Raw genomic sequence first — 20,850 nt, 5'->3', positions numbered from 1 at the left:
CAATTTAATGAAAATTATATGATACGAGCCCCTCCCATACCCCACCCGCCTTATTCTTTCTTCAATTACCGAGTTATACCAATGACCGGAAACCGAACATTGAAAGCGTTAGTGCAGCTGCTGAGACTCGGCCCACAAAAATGGGATTCACAGTTCTTTGACGGGCCCACTATAGACTACGCACCTCTAAAGATGTGGTGCCCCTTTGACCTGGCACACACATTATTTTGGAAATACTTACTACTATTCTAGTACACTGACAAATGTAACAATTAATATTATCATTATTATTATTTATTCGGCAAAAAGAAAGAAAAGTATTGAATACAATTTAAAAAAGATTTAAAACGAAATTCGATGCATTGCGTTGCAACGGAGAAAAAAGACAAAATTGAATGCAAAATCTTTTTAAAATAATAATTTCTACACTACCGTACATTGAGCTTCAACCTAGTAAATCTCGTTTTCACGATGGACAATTAGTAAGTATCTGCAGGGGCGAACTAAGTATTGTGAGAAGGTGAATGCAAACTGTTTGTCGATGATTATTTGGGGAATCCCACTGACTCTTCCATGCTCTTTTGATTACGTACAATTTCCTAAAATCTTGATTTCTCTGAAAAAAGGGCTTATTTTTCTCACCAAATATAACATAAATACAACATAATGTGAACTAAATAGAACCGAAATGAATGTTTTAAACCACACTAATCCCTCCCTACCCAACCCCAGTTGCGGATCCGGGGGGGGGGGTGGCTGATTCCTCCTCCCCTGGCAAGAAGAACAGGTTTTTTAAAATGGTAACGTTAATTTTACCTTTAAAAAAAAATTACACGCCCCCGGAAAAAATGAGGGGGAGGGGTTGGGTGAAAAATAGTGCTCACTACCCCCCCCCCCTCCCTGATTCGATGCTAAATATTTTCTCACGAATTGGACCAACGACAATAATAGGGCTCATTCATTACCCCCCCCCCCCCCGGATCGTCAGCGGTTAAATCGTCAAGCTCGGAATATGTTTCATGTCATTGAATTAATGTAGTAGTTATATACTTATTTTAAAAAATATGATAGGAACGTGTTTTATTTTTCATTTGTCTTTGTTTTGTTTGAGATGTATACAATAATTATAATCCGCATAAAGAAACGAAGAAGATATTGGCCTTCTTTTTGATGAAAAAATATCCATCCATCAAACCAACTCAAAGAAATAGTCCACTTTTTGGTTATTTTGACATGGACCTCTTTAGCTCCACAAAATTGGTTATGCACTATATATTTACTTAATAAAATTAAGAAAATTGAATAAGCTAGGAGATAAGCTTTCTGAACATCAAGGATAAAAACATTGCATTATATTTCTAAAAGAATGCTATAGAAGGATACAATTTAACAAATCGAGAAGAACAATCAAAAGTGATACGGACAAGTAAGTGCAATGACCATGTGCATGGGTCTAGATATTGCTTTTCAAAGTAGTTTATTCTATCAGCCTCCCTCCATATGACTACAGTCAACCTTGATCGACTGAGGAAAAAAATAAATTCTTATTCCAATACCAGGCATTTCTCCAGGGTAGAAGGAATCTGTTACGCCCTATCTACTTCTTTCAATGATTTTATTCTTTTCGTGCGTTTCACGGCGTGTACATTCGGGTCTCGAATAACGAATGTGTATATTCGTGTCTCGAATAAGACTAGGATTAAGGCTGCGCACCATCGCGGACGCTATTTTAAAGGAACAATCCGCAATGTTTAATGCTTGCCTTGGCATGATTGTCATGTTACAGTTTTCTTAAAAATGGTTTCAGACATGGGTGTCGATCCGTAACTGATACCTATTCATCAGGGGGGGGGGGATGATCTATTCATTCATCTCCCCCTGATGAATAGGTATTACGTAAGGATCGACACCCATGGTTTCAGAAAAGAGAAACAATTTTTGAAATTATGTTTGAAAGGGGAAAACGATCTTTCTTGGAAAGCAAGATGGCGTCAGTCCAAGGTTTGACGATGCACATTTGAAGCTCACTAATTAAAGATTGATAATAAGAAGAATAAGTAGTACTAGCAGTGGTAGTAGTAGTGGTGGTGGTGGGGGTGGTGGTGGTGGTGATGGTGGTAGAAGTAGTAGTAATAAATTGTAGTAGTTGTAGGCTAGAAGAAGTAGTAGTACTAGCATAAAAGAAGTAATAGTAGTAGTATAGTAGAAGCAGTGGTGGCGCACCAGGGGGTGGGGACAGGGGGACACAATACCCATCCATCCAACCCGCCTCCACACTTTCAAGTACCCGAAAGTGCCAATTTTTACATTTGCTTTAGATAAGAGTCCATTTTTATTTCTAATAAGTGCCCGTTCCACATTCTTATAAGTGCCTCTTACCACCTCTGACCTCTAATTAGTGCTCCCTTCAAATGTCATAATTGCCCCTTTTCCTTTGTACTATATGCCCCTTTTCTATTCTCATTAGTCCCTTTTTAATCTCTGCTAAGTACCCCTTTTCAGGTGCAGGAAGGGTCCCATTTTTATTTCTGATAATATCCCTTTTTTAATTTGACACGTGCTCCTTTTCTTTTTTATAAGTGATCTTTGCCATTTTGATAAGTTCCCCCTTTCCCTTACACCAGACAAATATGTTCCAAAAATTCAAAATGACATTGTTTTTTTGTTTTTGCTTTGATTTCCCCAAAGCTCGCTCGCCTGCATGTATAGTTTATATAACTTTTTCTAAAGGTCTTTTAAGCATGTCATAAACACATCAGGATTGTTTATTTTTCCTTCTTTATAACATGTAATTTTACGCACTACGACTTCACATATCTTAAAATGTTTCCTCGCTCGCAAATGGATATTCAGACAATCAACCTCAACTGCAAAGTAAGATGATTAAGCAGTATTTTGGACCATGTAAAGAGAGAAATATGGAAATCATCCCAGATAGTGTAATCACAATGTAGTGGTTCATATACTAATGGCACAACATTGTATATTTTCGCTGTAAGGTTTCCCTTTGTAGGTGCACCTTTTTTCTCCAGAAAATAACCTTTTTATTGGTACCCCCCCCCACACTTTGAACGATGCATCGCCGCCCCTGAGTGGTAGTAGAAGTAGTAGTAGTAGTAGCAATGCGATATTAGTGGTAGCGTAATAGTGGTATAGTAGTATAGTCGAAGAAGTAGTAGTAGTACAACAGTAGTAGTAGTTGTAGTTGTATTAGTAGTAGTAGTAGTATAAGTATTGATAGTAATAAAAGTAGAAAATACTAGTGAATGAATACACGTACGAGCCCTTTAAATGTCGAGTCGACTCACTTGACACCATTAGCTGCTGTGTTTGAACCTTTAGAATCGTAGAACTATATAGTCCCTCCACCCTCCCCATTTTTGAAACCAGAAGAGAATGCCATTTAGTGACTGCGCAAAATAAGAATTTTATTATACATATTTGAAGAACATAATACGTATATACAAATTATTAAGAAAATAAAACTCAACAGGATAAAATATATGGAGATAAGATTTAATATGAGGAGATATATAAGGAGTGTTCTAATAACTGGCTTGAAGAAATTGGAATCCTTCCAATTCATTTACTTAACAAAGTCATTGTTGTATTCATAATTATCACTAACTTTAATATCAAGAATCTACCATTTGAATAATTTGCTTAAACGCTTTTGTTAGTGCCCCCCCCCCCCCACCGTGGTCGTACCGGTGTCCAATCTTCTTTTCAGATGAAATACTTGATCCTCAACCAAAAAATAAAACTATTTTCATCAAAGTGTTCTATGTCTTGCTTAAACCAGAGATGCAAGAAACGAATTAACGACGCTTAATAACCAGAAGCATCTGGTTTTATTCTCAAAATATTTGGTTAAATTGGAATATGGATTTACATAATAATCAGAGGGGTAGAAAGGCTTTTAAAAATGTAAGCGCTATGCGAATTTTACCTTTAAACTAAATGGCATAATATACACTTCTTGGCGTTATCAACATTCGTGAGTCAAACGATTTGTACAACATCTGTCGCGGACTACGCTTCTTCCGAGCTCAAAAAAATGAGTACGTACAAAGGGTTACAGTGCCAAAAGATAATATTGTCTTGTTTGAGATGTTCATTTCTATTTTTCCCCTCCCCTTGAATTAATGATTCAAACTTCGTAGAATGATAGTTAATATCATGAAGTATTTTTAGAATCAATCTTGAAACATATAACCATTAATAACATATTTTAAAAATTAATTAACCCAATTGAATTTGAAAAGCGCCCTCTCTGTTTGCCCTTCTGATATGAGATCGGTAGTTGCTACTTTCAACTTCATGGTCACACTTTCTTTATAAAATCGTCTTTTGCTGAGCTTTGCTGTGTTGGATATCTTTGATTATGTTTTGATACTAATACTGCTAAAGTAACTTCACTCGAATATCCATCACCAGTAACTAGAAATGTGGATTCATGAGGTGTTCGACAGAGCAAGCTCACTTTTTAAAAGTATAGACCAGTTTTTGAAACGTCCCCCCCCCCCCTCACAAAATGAAATGGAAGCTTTTATTACCAATCATGTGAAAGAATATGTTTTGACTAATACATGATGATACAAATTTTCCCGCCTACTAATTGATATATTTGGTAAATTATCATATCGATCCGGCCTGGATAGATATCGCGAATGATATAGATATGCACTCCATCACTGAATATTTGGGCATATATTTCTGTTTTTTGCGAATTTAGGTTTAAGTTTTGCCATCTAAACCTGAAGGAAATATTTAAACAATATTGAATGGATAGTTTGCACCCAAAACCATTGAACCGCAATTTTACCACTACCGGTCTATACCTTTAACAATAATTTCCCATATATATTCTTTCGACCATGGTCTCTGGATAATGTGTTTTGTAACCTTTTTTAATACGAGACAGAAATATCAAATGAAAGTTATGAGTTTATACACAAATTTCCTACAAATTGCTTAGGGATATGTAAAAGGAGGGAAGATTACAAAAAGTATAGATAGAAATGGGTCATACTGCAAAGGCAAAACAAATTTGCTATTTAGTATTTTAACTTGGCAGTGTATTTGATGCAATGGAGGGGAGAGGGTTACTAGGAATTGACCAAACCAATCACAAAACTTTTGTTCGGAATAGAGGCCTGAGCTTTATAACTTGTCGTGAATAGTTTTTAATGAACTGTTGTAAAACATTAAATGTGTTTCTGTAATTTACATCGTCTGTTCAGAGCCAAAAGGACATTAACACTGAATCAACTGATTTAAGTTTCACACCTTTTCTGGCTCTGAGCAGACATTCTGCTCTCTTAGACTCTCCATCACTTCGTCCAAATACCAGCAACATTTCAAATTTCACCAGGACCATTCACTCTACACTCTCTGTCACACAGCCGGGAACAATAACACTTAGAACATGACGTCTTTCGCATAAAATCAATACAGTATATCTCACAGAGTTTTCAAAAAATATTGTATTGATAAAAGAGTTTTATTAAAAAGGTATATTCTGAATTCGAACAATTATTATATCTGGCATCTTTGGACACTAAAACAATAACATTGCATTTATAACTTTGAGCAAAAACAAAAACAAAACAACAGATGATGATAATAATATTCTGGTTTTATATAGCACTTACAGGAGAAATCCACCCTGACTGATATTAATTTGGTTTTAATAGAAGCAGACAAATGTGAGGATCTGGTCCTGATTTAAAATAAAAGAAAGTAATCAATCAAACACAAATTGGCAATTCTTTGCTGAATCGTCTCTCCTCCCATTTGCTATGTACTACAAAAAAATCAAGACATGTCTATTTTCTCTAAAGAAGTTTTTCATGCACCCAAGGGCGCGATAGCTCAGTTGGAATAGCAGTGGTCTCGTGATCCGGCAACCTGGGTTCGAAACCAAGTCGATGCAATAGTGCCCTTTGGTAAGGCATTAATTCTCATTACCAGGTCCTTCGGAGAGGATTTAAAGCTGTCGGTCCTCTGGTTACTTACTAACAAGCATCTATGCTTTCTTAGCAGTCAGCTAAAATAACCACCACTAAACCACTACATTATTGCGAATCTGTTTCTATATTCAACCCCTGTATAGACAAGTCTATTCCATCATCAATAATGAAGAAAATTAAAATTGATGACATGTTATGCACAGAGCGAAGGGTAGGGGAGCTCACAAGAAATGTCACAGAGATGCCACTATGCGTTTGATGACAATTTCCAAAATTCATAAACTTTCTTATTTTTAAATCAGAATTTCATTGACCTGATCCTCTCATTTTTCTACTTCTATTATAGAAACAAACTTAACATCAGGGAGGACTTCAATTGAATACTAAACATTTTTGATGTCTCTAAGTGGTTTACATACATTACCCTGGTCACTGAGAAAGCTAGAGGATAGGACCATCTGTAGTATGAGTATAGTAATTAAAATATAGAAGAAATTGCTTCTTTAAAACAACTTTATTATAGCTTTTTACATTATTTACTTCTCCGGCACATACTTAAATTATATCAAAACACAGCACCTAAATGCAGACACCACTTTTACTGGGCAAACTATAGCCAACAATTAGGAGCTATCTTATCAGTACTCAGTTTAAAAAATGCTACTTGATGTAAAACAAAACTACAAGAGACTTTTCATCCCTCCACCATATTGAAATCTTGGGTGATTCAATGATGCATACACTAATGGATTATTACATTATGCAGCAAGTATTCTTAAGCAGCTTTACTTATAAACTGCTTCAAGGATACCTCTCTTTCAATGAAATTTGATGAAATCAGACGGTTATAACATGCAAACACAGCTACTTTAAAACATAAAAGGTAAAGTCTGTTATCCCCCAAATCGATGTGCAGTGTATTACAAAATAGTCAATATATGAAAATCAACATCAGGTTAATGACAAACTTTTTACATCATGCAATATACATTATGAAATATTAAGAAAGAAAAAAAAGGTTCTTGACAGATACACTTTAGCGATCTCCCCAAATTCATCAGTTATCAGATGAAAACTCGAGAACATACGTAAAGCCGAAAATTAAAAATATTGTTTAGCCCTACATCCAAATCCACTTTTACAAGTCCAAGACAAGGAGCACAATTACATGTACGTCATTGCACAACCTGAATATAATTATATTTTCTACATCAATTGCACAATTTAAATGGCATGCACTTTCTTCATGGAGGAGGTCTGTGTTCTCCTCCCATCAAATGGGGAAAAAATCTAGAAGAAAAAAGCAAGAAGCAGAAGGAGATAAGACACAAGTGTCCTTTCAATGACTGGACCAATATAATGGCACGAATGATCAATTTTCTTGAAAATCAAATCATGAGATAAGATCATAATTTGGAATTCCACAGCTGTTAATTCATGCATAGAGTTACATGGTTGCATAAATTAATTTGCCACTGTAATGCACTATGGACTTGTTTGACTGTGCATCTACCGTACATGTAAACAAGAATAAAAATCATTCCAAGTACAATTGAATATGAACAATAATTTTACACCTTCTATAGAAGACGATGCAAATAACCAAACTACAAGGCTTGCTGCACAAGAAAGCTGGTAAAACTGATACGCATAAATACAAACTATCATCAACATAATGCCCATTAAATATGGTTTAATTTTCGTAATCAAACAATGTAAGACCTTTGAACCAAGTTTTTATTTAATTGAAATAAAACAGATGAAACAGAAAGAGGATACAATAATGACAAGAGGATGTATGTGTGTGAGAGACAGGGGTGGTGTGGAGAGAGATGGAGATACCAAGGATGAAAGACCAATGAGAGAAAGATGGAAAGAACAATAACACACAATTTAATTAGAAATAGCAACTTCATGGGGAAATGGTTTAATCTGTCAAAAAATCATTAATAAGGTTTGATTACAGATATTCATTTTATCAAAGGTTAAAATGAGAACAGAGATCTGAAGAAATAGAGAGAAGGAGAGAGAGAGAGATATATATATATAGATTGAATGGAGAGAGTATACAGTTGAACAATACCTTATCTGACTGTACAAGTAATTCACAAGTCTAAATTGAAGAACCAATTCAAATAGATAAAAACATGTGGTTGTAAATCTTAACCAGATAGAACAAGTATTAGTTGAGGTATGAGAGGGGGAGAGAAAGGCAATTAAAGTGGATAATGAAACAGTAGAGAGATGGAGAGAGAGAGAAGAGTGGGGAGGTTACCCCACCTGGTCCTATCATATACTGTTTACCTTTTTGTAGTTTGCGTATGAAGATTTAACATAGTCTGAGAAAGTTTAATGAGAGGGTCTGTATCAAGATATTGATACCACAGTGATATTAATCCAGGGCTTTTGAAGAAGCTTCAAGTTGGGCAATGATCTTTCGAACTTGTGGCATATCATCTTGCCTGTTTGTTTCAGGATTGAAGGTGACATAACCTAAATGTTTCAACATAGCTGGTGTTACTCAGGCCATAAGTAGTTTTTCGTGTCTTTTTTCTGAACAAGTTTGATGCACTGTTTAGTCATTCCAGAGGATGATATGCACTGCTTTTCTATGATCGATGCAACAAGGAAATAGAATTTCGGATCCAACAGCATAAAAATGCTTCATCTCTCTTCACAGTTGAACTTACATGTAAGTGGAAATGCCATTTTTTGTTCAAAGGAAGATTCCTCAAACATGACTGTGCTGACACACTTGATGTGATACGACAGGCTGGAAATTGAGTATCAATCACAGCAAGATTGAGCAGGTAAGGAGACAGCAAAGGCCATCTGGAATTCTGGACACTAGGTAATGTTGACATTGTTGTGTTATCCACCACAGCGAGGAAAACCACCTGGCCCATGTTTGTCTCGACGGGAAACCGGCATTTCGTTGGGTCCACTCAGAAGTTCAGAACTCTGGTTCATGTGCCTCACAGTGTTGGAGGTTATAACATTGGTAGCTCTGTCAAATAAAAAAAAACAAAAGATAAAAGATATATGTCATTTAATTTGAATAAAAATTCCAGGAATCATGAAATGATAACTTATAGTGGACGAATAAAAAATTCATCAGGACACTTATTATCTGTGATGGTTATTATTTCTACATTTCTCATGGCTACATGTGGATCCCTTATTAAGCAATGTCCATATTTGAGTGATGTAATCTGTTGTTTTCCTATGTTCTCTAATTAAGACCTTAAGACTTTGCAAGATTATATCCATATTTTAATAGATTGCAGTATGGTTGCTTGAAACTAATTTTTAAAGTAATAATTAAAAAAACAGCAGAAGGCAAAATATAGCTTGATACTTTTGAAAAATTATCATGATCATCACTATGCACCTGTTGGACACAAATTCTACCAATATATATAATATATATAATATATAGAGATAGACCTAGGTGTATCTCAATGAAACCATTGCAGTGCTATTTTTGATGAGCCATGGGTGGGCATTACAAGGCATTATCTTACTAAGAAGCCTGAGAAGACAGGTGAATACAAGTGAATGTACACATATATCTTTTCTGTCCATGTCACATGCACGTACCCGCTTGTGCAGATTGCTTTACTGTCACAATATTGAAACAAACGAAAATAACCTGACAAGCTACATGTACGCAATATGTATGTGGGGTCCTATTCATGGAACTACATGTGCATGTACGCACATTTATCTCTTTAAAATGCTGTGTAAATTATGGCCTATGTCAACCGCATATATTACAAAAATAACTGTACCTGAATCATCATCTGTGCATAGTAAATCTAATACATTTTTTGTATGCCGTTATTCATACTTCTGGGTTAGCTATAGGACTTTATGCACAAAAGAAAGCTATGTGGTGATTTCCTACAGAAGTGTACTATAAAAGGCAAGGAATAAAGTAAGCATTACCATTTTGCTTATGGGAGCTCTTGTTGAGTCGCAAAAGTGTTTTATCAATATGTAAATGCAGAGATCTTTATCCAAATATGTTTTTAAGTTTTAATCAAAGCTCTTTGGGAACTTTCCAGATCATCATGAATCCAGAGTTGTTGTTTGCTGATTACCAAGGTGCCAAACAGTTTTTAATGCAAATGCCCCATTATTTAAAAAAGAAGTGCAGTCTAGAGGTAGGCCTAGAAAGTCTGTAACATTGAATCATTCTTTATCTACAATCTGCACCAAGAAAGAAGCCGTTTCCCCCCTACTTATTATTCTGACTCGGATATAGTTCTGCATTGAAAAGTTAACTTCGCAGTCTGAAAGTCGATACGCATTACAAATAAACATCAAAATGTAGGCCTATGGCCATACAATGTTGATGTGTATACGTCGATAGTCCATAAGCTATGCTACCACTCCAGTAACCCACAAATACAAGTACACACAATGCAACATTTAAATGTACTACTCCAAGGTTTCTGAGTAACAAGAAAAATATCTGGGCCCTGTAACACTAACAGTAACACTAAGTTTTGCGTTCGATTGCATATATTCTGATTGGTTAATGGTCAGCAGATTGAACAATTTGTGCATGCAACAATGATCTAGACTGGTCCATCGTCATTTTGCAACTGGCGTTAAAGTTATTGTTAGCACAAGGCCCAGATCATTACCACTTGCCTTATTTTCTTATTTCTTGTTACCCAACTTGCCCAAACTGCACTGGCACCGCACTGGGCCGGGCCGGGATGCGATTGTCCACGAAATCACATTTTATTGGAGGTGGATAATCTCCACTTCTACAGTTGTTTATATTCTTATTTTATATCTAGGTTATACAAAATGGTGACTAAAGACTTACCACTGGGATAGTAGCGATGTTGCTCAATAAAACACAGAAAAACGCGGTCTTTATGAGGTTTTTTACCTCCCAAGTCGACATGAAAACAGGTCACTGAATGCCCTGCCGGCCAATTCATGACCAGCGCTGGCAGCGAGTCGCCCAGCCCAGGCTATCGGGGTGCACTGCGCGGCGATTTCCGGCGCTGGAGCTCTGGCTGTGTTTTCGATGCTTCCATCCACCGCTTGACAACGCGGTGGTAAGCAATAGCAGCGTAATGTACATGCTGCTATACGGAGACCAGTTTCCCTGGTTAGACCTTGGATCCTGCGTCACTAAAGACGGGGAGACGGCACTGGCCTAGGTTGTACCTATGGATATCGAGCGCAAGGATCCATAGTTCTACCTAGGATATTATGTGGATCAGGTGAAAATACAGCTTATCCACTTCGGCAGTGGATATATAGTCAGTATAGCCAGTATAGTCTGAAACGATGATCTGCCTGCAGTCTTCTCTGATTCATGAAATGTTCTCACTTCTCACACCCCCGCGAAGGCGATCGATGATCATGGGTAAATTCAGAGGATAAGCATACACCTTTTGCACCCCCTCCCGGGGAACAGACAGTCATCTTATCGAAACGTTATAACACCTTTTAGTACCTATTGAACGAATGCGTCAGCACAAATTCTGTATGGTAACGGAAATTTAAGCAGCGTAATTTATTGTGCACTCAACCTAATTGGGTGCCTGCCTGTGAAACCATGTGAGTTGGTTGGTCACATAATGGTCACATCTACCAATCCTACTTAAGACGAATTTCACATTAGCCCCGCACTTCGAGTTGAAAACGAGGCTCACAGTTCTTTCAACACAATTTATGCTTGAATGAATCATAAGTGGCAGCGCAGTACTATGTCCCTTTGCAGCCAAAATCAAATTCTGTAGAACTTTGCAGGAATTATCAATATGTCATGTATGTCCTGTCTGTGAAATTTAAACATTATCAGTGTCCTTGTATTCAAATTATGCAAGGAAACCCTTTTACTTTCTCGACTTCACTGACAGACACTATTGAGTGACTGACTGGCTTTTTTTCTTTGGTAATCAGATACATAAAATGAGGTGTAACAGGTACATGAGCATTTGTCTACATCAATAACCCTCTACTTGTAATTGCCAAAATTAAACCGATTGAATCTATGTGCAGCACAAAACGTACTACCATTCGGTAAAAAGGTCTGGAAACTAGGTGATTGCAATCACTTAAGTCGATTCGACCAACTAATTGTCGTTATTTTCCCACTAAAAGCTTTTTTCAAGTCCTTTGGTTTTTTAAAGAATTTAAAAATTAGTATTGTCTTTTAAATACCTTAGACACTGAGAACCTCGGTTTCAAACCTGGCACTGTGCAGATTGGTGCTATTTTCTTAAATTTGAAGTTCCTCTATATATTGGCTTTTTCAACCAACCTGTATTAAGCGTGTATATCGGTTATTTTCAATCATAATGTATTTAGCGTGTATGCTCATGATTGTATTTGAAGGTACACGGAGATAATGTTCAAAGAGTGGTACATCCAGGACCCGAAAGGGATTGCCATGGGAGACGCCGCTGCCTCTTACTCTAAATTCGAGCTGGACGTGGCTACAAAGGAGGAGCCGTTTTACCTGCTGATCGCCATGTTGCCGTGTGAGAAGCTGTGGGAGTGGCTTTCCCAGCAGATCGAATCAGGCATAGTAAGAATAGACCAAATCCATTAAGCCCCGCCCCATTTCTTAATGACCAATCCCAGCCGCATTTTACACGCACTCACACGCATGGAACGGTGTCTGTCGGACCATAGTCGCGGTCGTGATTGGTCAGTTCATATAGGGGCGGGGCTTTATGGATTAGCGTATTCAGCTATTTCTAGGGGTTGGTCGCCTTACAATTTGCACACGGCCCCTGCTGTATTGCTCCGTAACTACGTCATATTTTATGTCCGATTGTTTACATGCTTACTAGTTTCGTTTCGTTCTGTTCAAACTCTGGGCAGACAGGGTAACCCTCACGAAGACATGTTTTGTTTGTTTATCCTGATGAAAATAAAACAATAATTAATTGATTGAGTATTTATTTTTGAAGCCGGATGGAAGTCTTGAAGTTAAAATTGTTGTGATGTAAACAAGTTTTTTTTTTATCGAACCAACCAAAACTCAAACCGCCATCAAATAAACCGGGTAAAAAAACATTCATATTTGAAAACTAAACGAAATTCTGTATAATGATTTGTCCAAAACTATGGGTCTTGATGTTAAGTATTTTTTTTGTGCAATTATAGAACGACACCAACGTGTACAGTTTCTGGATACAGGATAACCTGGGGGGCAGCCATAAACTCGCGACTTACGTCAACGAGAATGCCGAGAAGTTTGGCGTGGATCTACCGAAGGCCATGGACATCTACCAAAAGGGTATGCAGTGCGAGGTGGATTTTTTCACTTCGGGAACAATCGAGGAGGTAAACTGAATGGTCTGAACGTTCCAACGTTCCAACTGTGATGTTGCAACACTCTTAATTAATTAATGCAAAATTACACATGATCGAAACCTACTTGGTGAACGTTAGGCTCCGTCATTTTTTTGCATTTCTATTAAGCGCAATTGATACTGGAATACTCTTGTTTATAATGTTTTTTTAGCTCGTGGCAATTCTAGCAGTTTATGGTAATTTTTGGAAAATCGCGTTTTATTAGTAGAATTTAGTAGAGTTTTATTCGTAGAATTGAGTGATTGAGTTTTAAGTGGAATGTTATCTGTAACATATGATCATTAAGTATGTGCGTATTAAACCTATGGACCAAAACCACAACCTGCAGGATGGACCACTATGTTGCGATGTTGCAACACTCTTAATTAATTGAATAATTAATTAATTAAATAATGCACAATTACACATGATCTAAACCTACTAAGTAAACGGTTGGCTCTGTCAGATTTTTGCATTTAAGCGCAATTCATACTGAAACAATTTTAAAACAACCTTGTGTTTTAGCTCGTGGCAATTCTATCAATTTATGGCAAATTTCAGAAAATGGCTTATTATTCGTAAAATTTAGTGCTTGAGTTTTAAGTGGAATGTTATCTGTTACATGTGACTATTAAGTATGTGCGTATTAAACCTTTGGACAAAATAAAACCTGGAGGCGTATTGGTGCGAATAAAAAATTATTATGTTGATTGTACACGGTAAATGGTCTTGGTCAAAATGCTAAAAAAATAGAAAGAAAAAATAGCAACATGTCACCACCAGCTGACAATTTGGAGTTTGTGATTTGTTTTTCCAAAAATAGTGATGATCAGATAACTGGGTTCGAATTTTGGAAATTATTGCCTCGTCTCTCCAGGCCGTTTAATCAAACGACTGTTGGATCAAACGGCACAATCAAACCTCCCACTACAACCCCCATTCCGGTGTTGCACATGTGTTTATTTAAACCGTTCACGTGGCGACTGCAACCGCACTTTTGACTGGCCACTCCCGAATCCATAAGAGCTTGACGAACTGACCAATCACGGCCTCGACAGTGGTTTGAAAGAGATCGGTCCATGCGCGTGAAACGATTCGACCTGCTTGGAATGCCACTTCCACATCTTCTCGCACACAAAATGTGAACCTCTGTAGCTGCATTTTTGAGGAATGTTTCCCAATTTCGGCTTTCAAAATTTAAATGCCACAGTAACGAGAAATGAGGACCTCTACAGTGATACCAAACTGATCCTTTAATGTGAAGAAAACAAATACACTGTAGTGCCAACAACTGCGCAGAGAAAATGATTGTAGAAAAACAGCTTTGGAAACAAAATTATTCGTTTTTTGTGCTACCCAAGAAAAAAAGGTCATTTTGAACAGGCAAAACATTTCAAACAAAATAGCCCCCAGAGATTTTATGAGACTCTAAGTTTTAAACAGGCCAAACATTTATATTGATGCCGACTAGTAGATTTACTTTGTTTTATTCTTTGTTTCTACTTATTTTTGGGGGAATATATGACTTCGAGCAATAATTAATTTGAATAAAACCATCCACTCTTACCCTACAAGGCAAACTGACAAATTCTATTTAAGAAAAAAAAAAACGCATTGGCTCTCAAATCCATTAGACACGCCGGCCCAGACATCTGGAACTCTCTGCCCATTGTAATAAGAAACCTTAGGACATTGTATCCATTTTAGGAAGGCAGTTAAAACTATGTTATTGTCTAAGTATTGATCCTGTCGTGTGTAATTTTACTGTATTCATGTTCGTGTGTACATTGACTGTATATTCAACAATGATGTGTAATCGTCCATGACCTAGCGTCGCTTATCCATTCATGAATGAACCTGCATTCAATCAGCAGATGTATGAGATTTATTGTATTATTACCAACGCTCCTTTTCTCCCCTTTCCTTTTCTTCTCTGCAAGTCACACTCTTTTTTTATTTGTTATTGTTGTATCTAAGTTGAGGGATGCGGGCACGTCAAGCTACTTTGCCTAATTCTGTAGCCCTCCTGCATCTAATGCATGTTAATTATACATTTAATATATTTGTTTAATTTCGTTTATTATCTGTATAAAATTATATACACTTAAAATATTGTATCAAACCATATTATGTTCGTGAAAATGTATGATGGAAAAAAGATGCAGAAACCAATAAATCATAATCGAAGTCTTGGGGGAAACTTTCCTCATTGCACTCCATAGGGCTACAAATTTGTGTAGCACAGAATAGTTTCGATTTGGAAAAACGTGTTGATTATTAGGGACATCTAAAAACCTTAGCTATTTAAGCTCTGGCTTCCCCGAACAGCCTATATTACTTATTTACTTAGCCAATCTTGTTTTGTCAGTAATAAGTAGTTGTAACGGGTCGATAGTTGGATCAACAAATAGAAACATGTACTGCAAGTGCAAAAAGGGGCACCTAATATGTAAGGTTTTCATTGAATGAATTTTAATTGAATTGAATTGAATTGAATTGCACAAATAAATTGAAGGCAGAAAAATCGTCTTACGACTCACATTTGTATAAAATATGACAATATATTAACATAATCATGAACAAATAACAACAAATAACATAAATAACATAACAATGTAATATTATTTAATGCCTCTGTTGAGAGCCTGAGGAATTATTTGTATTATTTGTACTCCCCTGGCTCCCAACAGACAATACTAACTTAAATATATTCTATAAAATGTTCATGACAACAATCAATGTCATATATATATAGAACAAATCACAGCCAAGATCTAAAATCAAAGCAGACCTAAATTAATCATACATCATATTCTGGATTTCCGAGTCAAAGAGGAGAAACAAGAGAGAGAAAAGAAGAGAGAAAGAGAGACATGGAGAAAGGAAGAAAGAAAAATAGAGAGAGAGAGAGAGTGAGAGAGAGAGGAAGGAAGGAAGAGAGGAACAGCTCAGTGTGAGATGATGCATATACAAATTCATTCAAAACATTGCTTTGTACTAGACATAAATATTTCACCTGTGCTTAGTACTGTTACATAACATATGAAACAATAGTATGCATGCCAAGAAGACATCGGTATGCTAGTACATGTACATATAGATGGTAGATACACTGTACAATTGAAAGAGGAAAATTGATGTCAGATAGAAGAGGCGAGAAGAGAGACAAGAAAGAAAGACAGAAAAGCTGAGAAAAGGAAAGAAAGGAATGAGAGGGAAAGTGCAGTGTGAGATATTGAATATATTGTCGAATTGATGGGTCTACATGTCACACAAAAAAGATTCACCTGTAGGGCCATGCATTATGGTTCAAGGCATGCCCACATAGAGGAATTTTGTAAATGTTGGGGATAGGGGCAAAATCGGTCCCCAACAGGAAAAATTCCTCTGTAGGACCATGCATTATGCTTCAAGGCATGCCCCCAAATAGATTTTTCTTTTAATGTTGGGGATCGGGGCAAAATGCAATGAATTATCGATGATTTATTGCATTTATTTTTGTTTTTGTATTTGTGGGGGTGGCCCCATACCCTAGCCCCCGCTGCGTACAGTCAAGATTCGGTGGCTAAGCAATGGCCTCGTAATACTGTGAGCCCCTAGGATCAAAACCGTGTCGATGTGCTATATTAGTGCCCTTTTGTAAGGCATTAATACTCATTGCTGTCAGTTATGACTTAAGGACGTATATCCCGTAGTTTATTAGCATAGTAACCCACACATGCTTTAGCAGTCACGCAAAACAAACACACTAAAATTGTTATTCAATAAAATCTGAGAATGTATACTATTATCTAGATCTATTAGGAATAAATCATGTATAATGGTTTCCCTATAATCAGGGGTGGCCGAGCGACTTACAAAGTGGTGGGGGCACCAACATAAAGGGCACCTACAAAGGGAAAGGTCCCTTATTAGAAAAAAAGGGTAACCGAATTGAATTTTGCTGCTCCATGGCTGCAAGAAGCCTGGGGGCAGACATCAAATAACATTGATTGAAAACACATATTTATTATAGGAATGAATATCTGTAATCTATTTTATCGGGTCTCCCAAACGTGGTATCAAACGGCGTGAGGATGTGGTTGTGTCTGTGAGTGGAGGCGGCAGGTGTTTTTTCATCGTTTAAATCAGTTCAAATCTAAAGTTTCTCCTTTATTATATGTACTCATATTTAAGTATAAATATCTTTCCATATCACTGGCCAACACGATTTCTTTCAAACAAATTTTGTCCAAAAGATTGACTTTTTCAATATGTAAAGCAATGTGGATCCTTATAATAATAATAACGTTGAAAATAATAATAATAACAATAACATTAATGACAAAAGTTATTCCAAGAAAGAAGCGGAAGCACCGCTCCGACGGGCGGGGGGGGGGGGTAGAAAATCATGCCCCTCCACGTTTCCAAATAACCCAAATTGACCCCTTTGATTGTGAAAATGTATTTCTTGTAATGGGGTTCTCGGGCACTCTTTTAAATCTCTGATTCGTGCCGTAGCTTCTCCCCTACTAATGGATATCCCTTTTTTCATTCTGAACAACACCCCTCTCCCTTGAATAAGTGCACATTTGTTACCCACATTTCCCGTTTTTGTTTAAAACATGTGCGTTTTCTAAAGCCCCCAACCCCATAACAAAAATCTATCCTTCGGAGCATGTGTGTAGATAGTTATCAGTTTAGAAGAAGGCATCGATCACCTGGCCCGAAGCGCCTTTCTCGTCGGGGGTGCTGATGAATATTTCCTATTAACTCCAAAAATTCATAGCAAGCCAGAAGATGTAATTGAAATGTAAAGTAACATGATGACATGGTGATGCTGAATCCGAACAAGGACAATTGTGAAAATTATGTTAAAGGTCGATACGAAAGAAAAGCTAACCTTATTTGCAATATTAGTGTTATGTTTTATGAAACCGTTTATATCAGCTCTGAGTCAAAGAGAAACGGTATTCTTTTGTTTGAATATTGTAATTTTTTGTTTTGTTGAGGTTTCTATTTATATAGTCTACATTCTCCTTTTGCCCTGATTGCGTTTTGTTTTGATTGTGATAAAAGCGATATCACTACATTTTATTGAACGTAAGGCGACCTTGTGTACATAGTCTAAATACAATTTTCCTTTGTTTTCTTGAGTTATTTAATGATATGTTTCTATGCAGTAGTAGTATATTAATGTACGTTCTGTTTTCTTTTGTTTGTTTGATTTGATAATTATGTTATCCTATCATGCCAGGGTTGATTTCAGTCAATTATTTGAATTTGAATTAGACTTTGCTTCAATCATCTATGCACCAGATAGTTTGATTCACCAGAAATTGCTCCAAAGTCGATTTTTATCAAAAATGGCTGACTTTGATGCTAAGTTTTGTTTTGTGCTTTCTTTGTATTTTGTATTCGCTTTCCTCATTACTATGATTGTAAGGGCAATCGCTGTGTTTTATTCCAAGCCACTGGCTTTTTTAATGCGAATTCCTATGCACAAATTTATACACTCTAAAAACTTAAATGTTAAATCACCATTTAAAATGGCCGAGGAGTGACCACTCTTTCAAAATGTCAGATTGATACTTTTATCCTGATAGATTCAACCTTTATAGTGTTGGATCCAGCATGTTCAAAGTGTTAATCTACCATTTTGAAAGAGTGGTCACTCCTCGGCCCTTTTAAATGGTGATTTAACATTTCAGTTTTTAGAGTGTAATATATTATATCCTTGTATTTTATGAAATTAATAAATTGAATTGAATTGAAAAAGCAATGGACCAAACATCTATACCTAAATGCTGGTTCTCTATTTACAAATAGCAAAATATTTCACGCAAGCATTGTTTCATATAAATTTAAGAAATATCAGAATACTGAATATATCATTTTGCCCTCCTTGTGTTTGCTCTAATGTATCATTTATGTTATCACTGACAGGGATGTCTCCAGACTGCCAGATATGTAAATGCAACTTCCCTGAAATCTATTTTTGTAGATTGATTTTAAAGTGTAATTGAAATACAGGAAAACTGTATATATCATGCATATATATTATATATCATTTCGGGTAGTCGTGGTATTATCATACTTATTCAATAGCGTATTTTCTAGTTATTTGATAAAGGATATTCCAACGAAAAATACTTGAGTACTTTTTTGTCTAGACCATTTAGAAAAAGGAAATAGTATTTTGAGAGGAAATAAATTTGGTGATGATATGATATGAATTATGTGCCTATGTGGGGTGCAGTGATAAGGGTGTGGGTGTGTGAGAGACTGTGTGATGATCTGATTTGTTCACATCCAACCTCCAAGCTGTGTGTTTACACCTACACAAAATGTAGATGAGGAGATGATATTATGTTATGTAAGGTGATTTGTGTGCGCGCTCGTGCGGTGAGTGAGTTAAAAAAAAAAAAACGGTTTGCCATTTGTAAACCAATCCCTTAATATTTTTGTTTTGAGATCTCCCTTTGTAGGTGCCCCTTTTTTCTCTCTCCAGAAAGTGCCTTTTTTGTTGGTGCCCCAAATTTTGTAAACGCTACGCCGCCCCTACTTTAGCACCAATAGAGTTACGTCTGAGACAAGAAGACAATATTATTGTCATCAAACATCTTGTTAATAGTATACGAAAAACAAAAAGCATCAATAAAAGTATAACACCATGATTTCACTAATACTAGGTGTCTATAGGACCCGTTTAAAATATAAGAATTATATACTACTCCCCCCCCCCCCCTAAAAAAGGTAGAAAGAATTGAAAAACATCAATAAATATGGACACTTGTTTAAACATACATAAATAACTATCGTTGGTGATTGGTCGCCTTCTATATGAGGATTTTATGTGTCAATCGCTAGGGTTCCATGATTATAAAGAGCGCCATTATGTTGCGCTACAGACACAAATACATGTTTTCATTTATCAATGGAATGTCTCTCCAGCCATCGGATTATTTTGAAAGATGGTTTGAAAGAGCGCCATCATTCAGATATTTTTGTCCGGGAATATGTTTGTCCTATACCCATTTTGCTTTTGCTTTCTTGCTCCCCCTCCTCCTCTCTCTCTCTCTCCCTCTCTCTCAATCCATGTTTAGCAATGTTCCCTTTAAATGCAAATGTTTGCCAATAAGTTTGTATCTACACACGTGAATACATATCAAAATTATGATTATAAAAAAAAAGGGAGAATTCCCGACGGAAACATGGTATTTGATAGGAAAAAAATATATTCATCAATTCATTTGTTTCTTTAAAAAAAAATGGATACCCCGGCAAAAAAAAAAAAAAATGTTTAATAAAAAATAATAAAAGGTGAAGTCTTAGACCAACTACAGGTAAATCATAATCAAGAACAAATCATTTCTTTCAAAAGGGCAAATCCATGACGTACACTATTTTATACAGCGTGATTAGTTTATATAGACCATCAATCAGCATTGTTTATATGTTTTCCACCCCCCCCCCCACTCAGTTATATTTAGGGTACGCATATGCATGTTCCCTCCTTTTGAAAACACCCCCTAGGTCCGGTGTGTAAAAACGGGCTTTTGTGTAC

At 36.4% G+C, this 20,850-nt stretch overlaps 1 protein-coding gene across 1 annotated transcript in view; it reads left to right on the top strand.

Moving 5' to 3' along the window:
- Positions 1–14,974, top strand: part of LOC100893025 — a 29,255-nt gene extending 14,281 nt beyond the window's left edge. The window contains exons 3-4 of the mRNA XM_003730443.3: positions 12,339–12,531; positions 13,116–14,974. Coding sequence (XP_003730491.2) covers positions 12,339–12,531; positions 13,116–13,304 — 382 coding nt within the window. The 3' untranslated portion in view covers positions 13,305–14,974. The remainder of the gene's footprint in view (positions 1–12,338; positions 12,532–13,115) is intronic.
- Positions 14,975–20,850: the final 5,876 nt, after the last annotated feature.

This window comes from Strongylocentrotus purpuratus, unplaced genomic scaffold (genome assembly GCF_000002235.5).
Source record: "Strongylocentrotus purpuratus isolate Spur 01 unplaced genomic scaffold, Spur_5.0 spur5_scaffold_17, whole genome shotgun sequence".
Lineage (NCBI taxonomy): Eukaryota > Metazoa > Echinodermata > Echinoidea > Camarodonta > Strongylocentrotidae > Strongylocentrotus > Strongylocentrotus purpuratus.
Note: the sequence above shows the minus strand (reverse complement) of the source record. Positions and strands in the feature narration are given on the sequence as shown.